We start from the raw sequence: 11052 nt of genomic DNA on the forward strand, positions 1-11052 counted from the left end.
GCATTGTACTATTATTCAAATATTTACTACGTTTTTTTTCTATGTCGTTCTTGCTGTCTCCTAAACGGCTAAACTGATTTTGATGACACAATGTCTGATTGGAGTCTCGAAACAAGATCAGTCGATACCGAACTCCCAACTACTATGACTTAAGAACTCGTTATCCAGTTAGTTCACATTGCTTCACAGCTTAGCTATTACATCTTCGCAGTATAGCTACTTAATACGTCTCTTGTGGAAAACTATCCTCAATATTCCTTAATTTGCCGACGGTAAGTTTATACTGGTTTCAGTGTCGGCGTAAGAACCACTGATACCCCAGGCGAAAATATTGTGGCGCCCACTTGAGGGAAGCAATATCAAGTGTTAGTTTTTTGCTGATCCCAAGTAAAATTATATTAAGAATTTCATCTTTCCTTTAGCGTTACCCAAAGCTAACGACGGGGCCCCATCTGTGATGGATCCTCAAAATCCTAACCCTAAAAATACCAGCAACGCATTTGTTATTCCCCTAGTGTCGTGGTTATCCATGAGCGACGCTGATTGCTTACCATCAGGTGATCCGTCTGCTCGTTTACTGACGTATAGAAAAAAGACCTATTTATTATTCTTAGGTAACCTAAGACATTTACTGTTATTCCCGAGCATACGTTCACTTATTTCTCATCTACAAAAAAGGGTATAAGCAGAGAGGTATAGAAATAAAACACATATATAGAAAAGATCAGTATGTGTGTTTATTATAGCGTGACGAGTTGGTGTCGCTTGGCGGCGAGGTCGGCGGCGGTGAGCATGCGCGCGCGCACGTTCTGCATGGCGCCCGTGTACACGTGCCGCGCGTACACCGCCGCGCGGGACGACGACGACCTGGAAACATATACATAGTTATTATGTTAAATATTATAAAAAAAATGGTGGTTTTAAGCTCGAATGTATAGTGACTATGCAATCATACACCAATTAGTCTTTTAGTTATTAAACTTTCGACTTATGGTAAAAAAATAAAGCAAGAGGACCCTCGACGATTCCCAGGTCGGGCAAAGATTTACTGGGTTTTTTATGGTTTATCGAAAAATTTTCAGGAGTAGCACAGAGTTTAGAATTGTGCCTGGAATATGGCAATAGGCTCACCCCCTATTACATGGGACTTATAACACAAATGGTGAAAAGTGGGTGTACATTGTATTACGTGCACCTCTGCTTACCCCTTCGGGGATAAAAGACGTGACGTTGCATAGCATATATATCGTGTACTAGCTTCTACAAGCGGCTTCGTCCGCATTCCCGTGAGATAAAAAGTACCCTATCACCCACGTCAGCTTGTACCCTGTCTGTTTACCAAACATCAAAATTCGTTCCGTACCTTCAACGTGATTGTCGAACAAACGTCCAAACAAACAAACATTCACATTTACAATATTATTGTGACAATAATGTACATAAAGTAACATACCCAGCCCACACAGTAGGCGTGGCGAGCTCGCTGTCCTCGGCGAGCTTGACGGCCAGGCCGCCGCGGACCAACTCCTCCGCGAAACTACGCATCGCCGACACTAGCACCGCGTGCACCGCGCTATAAAGGGGGAAATATATCAATAGGGTATTATCCTACTAGTCAAATTCAATACTTTTATCGAAATGTCAAAAACGTTACTATTCTATGAATTTTGTATGACATTGCAAATTATGACGTCATATTTTTTTTGCGTCAAATAGCATACTTATTACGCAAAAAATAGCAAGAAAAATTAAATAAATAAGTATATCGTCAAATGAATGAATGAAAATACGATTATTTTGGGATATTTTATTATATTGAAATATCAAAATGATTTATTTTTGACCTAGGAAACTACCCAATAGGGATGATGACTGGATCAAAAATAAATCATTACAACTTTTCCATACAATAAAATATTCATTAAATAATCACACTCTCATTCATACATTTGATTGAACTACTTAATTTTCTATTTTTTCTAGCTAAATTTCTAAAAATAAGTCTGCTATTTGACGTCAAAAACTTATGACGTCATAATGCACTATATCATACAAAGTTCATAGAAAATATTGAAAAAAGTATTGAATTTGACTAGCAGGAAAGTAGCCTATTATTGCCATAATCAAATGGCATATTCTATTAGTGTGGCCCTAGCATAACAAACTGTTGCCCTTGTCACACAGTCAATAATGTCGCGGCGATGTCTCCAGGGGAGACATGTCGCTCGACAAATATTCCTAGGGGGACGAGGCTTTAAGGTAATATAATAATTATTTTTTTATGCGACTTCTGTGCACCAGGTTCTGCAGTAGATACAACCATGAAAACATCGGAACACTGAAGTCCGGCACGTCCCAGGGACATGAATGACTGTCTTGGATCCCGCAACGAAACAAATCAGAAGATGTTATTAGAGGAAAAGAAAACGAAATACTTTTCACTTCATCAGTGTTTTTTTTTCTTTGTGCGTGTAACTAACACGTTTCTGATAATCGCATCAAGAACGGTTCAGCCAATCACGACATATTCGTGGACAAACATACAGGTAAAACTGACAACCTCCTTTTTTACAAGTCGGTTAAAATATAAAATATAACTCACCTATAAGAACACCCATTGCCAACATCCTCGTTCCTCAACTCGATCCCGATATCAGCACATTTTCGCTCCACGAACAAAAACCGGAGCCTGTCGTCATCATCTTCCACCGGCAGCACCGTCAGCCCCCCACTGTCCCCCACCACGACGCCCCCCTTCCCCCGTCCCCCACACGAAATAACATCCACCTCCTCATCATCAGAAACCACTTCAGTCACCGAATTAGAGTTCCGATTTCTCGTGGAAAAATTGGAAATATCGAAAAGCGATAGAGTGTTTATGTCTGAAGGGTTTGGGTATAATTCTTTGATGCTGGACTCCATTTTCCTGGTTTCCAGGTCATTCCAGGATGACCATTCATCGGCTTCGGATTTTATTTGCATGGCTTCTGATCTGATTGGGTAGTGGCCGTGCAGTCGGCTGTATGCCAAGATTTGTTTCGTCCGCCATATTGGCTCCGTACTTGTTATATGGTCGGATAAGATCCTATTTATTAATTTCGCTCTGGACCACTGGAAAAGAGGGGTAAGAGGGGGTGTTAATGTTGTAATATTTAGTATGTTGGTTAATATGGACTGTGAATGATATAGTATGGAGATCGGTTCCTGTCTTAGGTAATCTTTGTAAATGTAAATTCCATCTTTGGATTAAGCTGGACTTTTGACATTAGTTATATGTATAGTCATACAGTAGTAGTAGTGGTAATAGTAGTAGTAGACATTTTTTGAGGGGGGAGACTCATCCTTTGACTTCTCCCGCCGAAATTCTCAAGCTAGTAAAAAAAACGTAACTTTATTCTATAATAACTGCTGTCAATCACTGTTTCGTTGTCCAAAAACACAAACGCTTAGAAAATATTGGTGCCAGATGGCCTGGATCGGGCAACTGTTTATTTCTTTTTATTAAAAATGTTGCCTTACACTAGGATTTTCTCCTGTTAATGCACCCGCGATGGGTGCGTTTACAAACATACAAGTTCACATACACATGACACCAAACCCGCAACAACAATTTGTGGAACTCACAAAGAGTTGCTCCGTGCGGTAATCGAACCCGCTACACGTTACCCAGTCCCCATACAGTCATTTTGAGATTTACGATAGTCTCGCTTTGCAGACACAATACATTATAATATAAATGTTTATATGTCAATAAGAAAAACTCACCTCAATATTCCTTCGCTTAGCAAAATCTAGTTTCCAGTACCTCTCTTCCGATTCAACGACAAACGGGAAATTCTTCACAAAATCCGCGTCCCTTGCTAGATCCGTGATCAAAGGGATCTTCCTAATTAAATAATTAACGCCACACCGCACATTATTCAACCTAGCAACACTAGCACACAAACTATCAAACAAACTCTTCTCTTTTTTAATTTCTACACTAGCAACACTGTCCACCTTCCTCGGTGTTGCCAGGTAACAGTGATCATTTTCTATATGCGCAAAATTGTGTTGTAGCTTCAAATTTTCAGTGTTTTTTAACATATTCTTCACTTCAGGCTTTAGTAAGGAAACACCTTTCTTTTTTCTAAACGTTTTCAACCCATTTGACTTAATAGGACTTATTTTGGCAGTTTTATTATTTATAACTATTTCTTGGACCTTGCTTAGGTCTAAAGCCCTATCCATTTCTAGGTAATAGATTTTGCCTGTGTTTGGGTCTATATATTTGACTATGCGTTTTTTTGGTGAAGCTGGTTGATTTAAAATCTCATTGGGTAAGTCGTTGTCTATAACTTTATAGTCTATTTTCCACTGTTTATCGTTCTCACTTTGGGGGGTGTTACATTCTTCTTCTTTAACTTCTGTCCCTTCTGCTATCTTCTCTTGTGTCTCTTTCTTCACTGGTTTAATGATCATTTCATCTACATCTACTTCTGAAGGTCCTTTCGAGAAGAATTCCATCCAGTTGTCCGTATGTGTATTGTTTTCCTGTGTACTTTGTTCCGTATTCTCTATTGGTGTGGGTTCGATTACTGTTTCTGTATTTTCCGTTGCTGTATCCTCTTTGTATTCAAATTCTAACATTTCTGGTGTACTGTATAACCATACGTCGATTAGGGTTTCGGCGCCTGAAAATATTTATTACACAAATATTAAAACATAAAATCAAACTTAGAATATAATATATTCTATATAACTATATTATGTATAACTAGCTATTTCGGTGGTTTCACAAGCTTTGCTCGGCTCCTTTGGAGATGTTTTATGGCTTAAGAACGGCGATTATTGGCGAAGATTGAAGATTAGCTCGTTCATATTAATGTAGATTATATAAAGAAGAAAAAAATGGTCACAGATGTGGACAATAGCCAACATTAATCTATATCAATACGAATATTATAAAGCTGAAGAGTTTGTTTGTTTGATTGTTTGTTTGTTTGAACGCGCTAATCTCCAGAACGAATGGTCCGATTTGAATAATTCTTTTTGTGTTGAATAGTGCATTTATCGAGGAAGGCTATAGGCTACAAAACATCACGCTATGACCAATAGGAGCCGAGCAGAGCGCGTGAAACCGCGCGGAAGTAGCTAGTTCTTTATAAAATGACAGAGATAGCACGATATTTAAGTACAACTTAAAATTGAGTATCGTTTCAGTATTTGGACGTTAGACTCACCCAACATCTGCATCCCAGTATAGTTTCTGTCCAATTTGATGGTGTGCTCCACTGTGGCCGGCCTGTTCCGCTCCGGTAGGGCAAAGTGTAATTCTATTTTAGCCGGGAACTCCCCCCAGCCGCGGCGGGACACGTGGTATGGGGGTTTGCTGGGGGAGAGGGGCAATATTATTAACACGTTAGCAAAGGATTTGCCTTCAAGTTTTCTATTGGCAGTCAAAGACTTAATATTGATAAAAATACATACATAAAATTATGTATATCTGTGTAGTTCGTAGTAGTCTCAAGTACGATTCCGGGATTGAGCAAAGTATTTTTTGCGCGGATGCAAGTCGCTTCCAACCAGCCTATCTGGAAGTCGTTGAGGTAGGCCTATGTTCAGCAGTGGACGTCTTATGGCTGATATTACGGAGGCCCAATTACCCTTCCCAATCATCTCAATAATAATTCCCAACAACCCTTAAATTCCTAACCCCCAAAAGGCCGGCAACGCACTTGTAATGCCTTTGATGTTTCAAGTGTCCATGAGCGGCGGTGATTGCTTACCATCAGGTGATACGTCTGCTCGTATACTAGCTTATTCCATAAAAAAAAAACTTAAAAAGTCTTTTTTATATGTTAAATGGGCCGACGTTTGGCCGCTATCTCGCCTGTTGGTAAGTGATGATGCGGCCTACGGTGGAGCACGTCTGCCCATAAGCAACCTATTCACTCGGGCTTTGAAGACACCCAGGTTATACCCATCAGGAAACACAGACTCCGGCAAGGAGTTCCACTCCCTAGCAGTTCGCACAAGGAAACTTGAAGCGAAGCGCTTCGTGCGTGTGGGTGGGATATCCACCATGAAACGGTGACGCCTCGCCGATTGTCTTGTGGTTCGATGATGGAAAGGACTAGGAGGATCTGTTAATTACATATTACATAAATTGTTTTTTCGTCATGTATGAAGGAAGGTTTTTTTTGTTCCCATATTTAATGTGTTCACTTTCTTGAACCCCTCCCGAAATGAAAACCTGGCTAGGCCTATGTACTGGCTTATTCCATAAAAAAAGAAACTTAAAAAAAAATGTAACTCACTCGATATGCACGGTGTGGTGCGGCGCGTAGGAGTGGTGCAGGCGCACGGTGACTGCAGTGAGCAGGCGCGACACGTCGGGCGCCGCGGCCGGCCCGCGCACGTACAGCAGCCACTTGTGCGTCGACCGGTCCGCCGCCGACGCCGCCGGCGCGTACTTCGACGTGTTGCCTGGAACAAAAAAAAATCTTTATTTAGTCTCTTCAATTTACACAACTCAAGTGCTCAAAACAGCCCCTGTTTAATAACACTTGTGTTGGGGTTGTCTCGCTAATGGAATAAAAGATTATTCATTTATTACGGCCTCATCTAGTTATTTGAAAGATTGACGTGTAAAAGAGTTGACATTGTAACCTATTTGCAAAAATAAATATCATTTACATTGAAATTGACTGCGTCGTTAGTCGAATGGTCGCAAGTGCGACTGCCAGATATTCGATTCCCAGGCAAAATATTACTGGGCTTTATTAGGTTTTTTGTTAATTTTTCAATAGAAGTACGGAGTGTGGAATTGTGTCCAGTGTATGGCAATAGGCTCACTCTTTATTACATGGGACTTATAATAGAAGATCGAGCCCAGTTGGACAGAAAGCCCGCCAGGCAAGATCACCTCGCATCATATCTACATAGCACATCTCTGGTGGAAAAGTATCCTTATGGTCCTATCTCCAATACTAAAAACCGTGAATGCTTGTAATTTTTCTGGTGTTAAGGGTGTCCATGAGTGGCACTGATTTTTTTTATGGAATAGGTGGCAAACGAGCTAGTGAGTCACCTGATGGTAAGCGATCAGTGCCGCCCATGAACATCCCCTGATTGCTTACCATCAGGTTCTGCTCGTCTGGCGCCCTTTATATGTCTGTATAAAAACCTGATGTGAAATACCACATACCAATAACAATCCTGTACCGATACTTCATCTTGTTCCTGGTGACTTCGTCCAGAGTGACCACGTTCATGATCTTGGGGTCCAGGTGTCGCGGCACCTTCTTCGGCCGGCTGCTGCAGGGCTCCTCCGGCGGGGCCTCCTGCTCGGGCTTCTTGTCCGGCCTGAGAGTCTTCGTGGTGTCCGCTGATATCGTATAGTTACGTTTCTGTAGCATCGCCTGTGGAACAGGAGTGTTGGTTTAAATCTATACTGTGTGAAGCTGAAGAGTTTTTTGTTTCTTTGAACGCGCTAATCTCATTCCTTCTCCCTGTGAGAAGAGTGAGAAAGCTGTCGCGTGGTCGCAAGTCCGACTGCCAAACAAGGGGTCTCGGGTTCGATTCCCGAGTAGGGCAAAGTATTACTGGGCTTGCCGGCACACTGTATGGCAATTGGCTCAGCCCCTGTTACATGGAACTTATAACAGAAATGGTGAAAAGTATAGCGGCATTACGTGCCGTTATATGCACCTCTGCCTGCACCTTCGGGGATAAAAGGTGTGACGTTGGACAACTAAATTATTCAGTCATTAATTTAGTCAAAAATGTAGACTCACAGAGTAATCCTTCCTGGATTTGTTCCTGGGCGCTCGTGTCTTGAAGATCTCGTCGAGGTCGACAGTCTGCTTGCCGAGCAGCTTGCGCACGGACGGGTGCAGGCGACGCTGCCCATCGCGGAGCACGGCGGATACCTGGTGGAAAATGGGGAGATGTTTAACCTATTGCGGTGAATAGAGGAGTATGATATTCGTTATTTAGAGTGACTGGTAATTAATCAAGGATATTTAAACACGTGATTGTGTTTTTATTTGTGGATCACTCAAAGAATTGTTCCGTGCGGGATTCTAAACCTGCTATACGTTACGTGGCAGTCAGTTGCCCAGCCACCTCACCAACCATGCAGTCTTCTAAAAATTGTATGGTGTGGGTAACTGAAATAAGGCCCAATTACGCCCCTTTCCAATCCCCGATTCCCCAACAACCATTAAATTCCTATCCCCCATAAGGCCAGCAACGCAATTATGAAGCCTCTGGTGTTTCGGGTGTCCACGGGCAGCGGCGATACTGGCTTATACCATAAATAAAATAAGAGCTTCCTTTTGGAAACTCAAGGAAGTATATTTTAAGCTACTCACCTCAGCCCTAGCTCTGGGTTCATGCTGTGCAGCAATCTCGTCCTGTATCTGTCCGTTGGTGAGCATCAGCTTCTGGTCCTTGTAGTAACTGTTCACCAGGGCATACCGGAGCCGGTGCAGCAGGCGGCGGGATGTCGACAACCTGGTGGTGGAGAGAAAAGATATACTACCTGTAACTACTGTAGATTATGAAACTGAAGTTTGTTTGTAAACCCTAGACACCTAACCTTCACCGATTCGACGAACATACAGCAGAAAATTTGCTATTATTTATTGGTGTGTGGGATTTATCACAGCAAAATTGCTTGTCAGTGGAGCCATTTCGAGATATTTACAGGTTCATAGTTAAGATACATATTAGAAGTGCAATCGTTTTTGAGATATTGAAATGTTTTTTTAGGGGTATAGCCAAACATTAGGATTCTTGTTTTAAAACTTGCCTAATCTCTAAACTACTGGTTTGAATTTAATAATTTGTTTCGGTTAGTCCATTTATAGAGGGAGGCTATATAGCCTGTAAAACATAATGGTGTGCTTTGAATAAGATAAACTGTGAATAGGTGAAACTGCACAGGAGTAGCCATTATAACATAATTTGTGTACATGAAATACAGAAGAATTTGATCATCTAAATACTTAAATTTGACACATGTTTCTGTCTATTGTCCACTGCTGAACATAGTCTTCCACAATAGAACCGCAAGTCGGACTAAAGTGACCAGTGTTGTAGCTGCTTATATCCTGTCCGACCTGCTTTGAGGTCTGACACAAATACTAAATAAGGACATTAAGGGTGCATTACTACCAGAAATGTGCCATGCTACGTTGCTGTGGATGTGTTTGGCTTGCACCAATCATATTCATTGGTACACATAGCATAGCACTGGAGGAAACTGACTAAGCTAAGATATGTTTTATGTAGTTATTGTTTTTATATGGAAAGATGCGTGCTATGGATGGCTTCCCTACCATCAATACCTCACATACTCGAACTGCGCCTGTTCCTCGCACAGCTACAGAGCTTAGTATCGGTGGAAATGGTTACATAGTTTCACTGCTTAGCTATTAAATCTTCGTAGCATAGCTACACAGCACATCTCTGGAGAATGAGAGTCGGTAACTAACACTATTCAATCAGTCAGCGGCTTTGCCCATGACTTAATACTAACTTTCTTCATTTCTCCAGTCATTCTTTACTTGTATAGTCTTGACAAACATTCGCATTTATAATTTGAACAGGATATTTAATTTTAATAAATGCATTATGGCTAAACAAACCAAAAAAGAACAAAGTAAAATATGGTAAACAAGAAAGTTTGCATACAGAAGAGAAACATTGTTTAAAAATGTAATGTTTTAACTATCAAAATCAATTTAGAACCTAATATTTGATCATTATGTTGTTTGGTTAGATAGCAACAGATGTTTTCATTGTCAAATCAACAGCAGCTCAGCATGTTTTCAAGTTCATTGTCTATTTGTGAATTTAATGTTACTATGACAAGTTAATAATGAAATTTTTGAAAAAAATGTAGTCATAGATAATAATAACAATAAAAGAAAACGGCTACCATAGTCTCATGGTTGCTAACAATGGCATAACCCCCATAAAATGACAGACAGACAATTATTATTATTAGTAAACTATCCCATGTGAGCTAAGGTACGAATATACCATGAATCATAAAAAGAAACACGTCTAGCGAATTTCCTTTGCCTTATAACAGGTTAAAAACATCGTAGTTACTTTTTTAAATTCAAACAGTAAACAATGTGACGCATCAACACGAAAACATGACAAAAAACACCACATGGTCAAAACAATGACTTGTTTCAACTATTTCACGCAGTAAATAACCTCAAACACTAGTTATAAATAGATGAAAACCAAGAAAACACAACAAACCTTTGGTCTATAAGCATAACTTCATTTTCTCGGATTTCAAGCTCGTTCAAAAATTCCCGCCGGATAATTTCCTTTATTTTATCAACTTTCTCATCTTCTGTCAGGCTTGGAGGCTCCTCCTTCACGCAGACCGGAGCCTCAGGGTAGTCAGGATCATGATATTCCTGTTTAGGTTCCATTTCTTGCAATTTTTACGGTAAAAAATGAGTAACGCCCAACAAGCGTCGTCCTATAGTTACAATATTTTACACTAATCTTTGAGTCACGGCACTTTTGTTTTTGGTTGTTTATCACATTTATTCACAGCACGATAAGGTGGGATGTTTAAACTAACACTGTTTTGTAAAAAACTCTTGTAGTATTTAACCAATTTCCGCATTTGACAGTGAAAAGGTCAACAGCCGATTCATTCAAGTTTTCAGCTTTTTTTTTAATATATTCGAGACAAGGCACTAGACAACCTATAGATAGACAAATATTATCGAGGATTTTTTGTGATGTTATCACTCGCTTTGAAATAGAGGAGTGGTTTGAGTACTTCTTGCACAGATTGAGTCGTTCACCGTTCGAGCAGTGAACTCAAACAACAATGCAACAAAATTGCAGCAAATTATTCTATTAAGCGGTCAATAAAACCAGCACATGGCTGCGACACGTGCTGGTTGTTCCTAAGTAAACTGTTACAGTAATCACAATTTTTATTAACCTCCATTACACTTCTTTATTTCAAAAAACAAACTAATGTAAACTATGAAATAAATACCACAAAACGATTTTGTTCTCAAAACT

At 40.2% G+C, this 11052-nt stretch overlaps 1 protein-coding gene across 1 annotated transcript; it reads right to left on the reverse strand.

Annotated features, from left to right (window-relative positions):
- Window positions 1-719: 719 nt before the first annotated feature.
- On the reverse strand, window positions 720-10828 carry LOC118279744 (uncharacterized). The gene is made up of 10 exons (XM_050702283.1): window positions 10264-10828; window positions 8358-8499; window positions 7779-7913; window positions 7190-7403; window positions 6300-6468; window positions 5223-5371; window positions 3766-4673; window positions 2603-3111; window positions 1454-1573; window positions 720-867 (listed from the first exon to the last, which is right to left on the reverse strand). The coding sequence occupies exons 1-10, from the start codon at window positions 10440-10442 to the stop codon at window positions 741-743; spliced, it is 2652 nt and encodes an 883-aa protein (XP_050558240.1). The 5' UTR covers window positions 10443-10828; the 3' UTR covers window positions 720-740.
- Between the last annotated feature and the right edge of the window lie 224 nt (window positions 10829-11052).

Source organism: Spodoptera frugiperda, chromosome 22, assembly GCF_023101765.2.
Source record: "Spodoptera frugiperda isolate SF20-4 chromosome 22, AGI-APGP_CSIRO_Sfru_2.0, whole genome shotgun sequence".
NCBI classification, from domain to species: Eukaryota; Metazoa; Arthropoda; class Insecta; order Lepidoptera; family Noctuidae; genus Spodoptera; species Spodoptera frugiperda.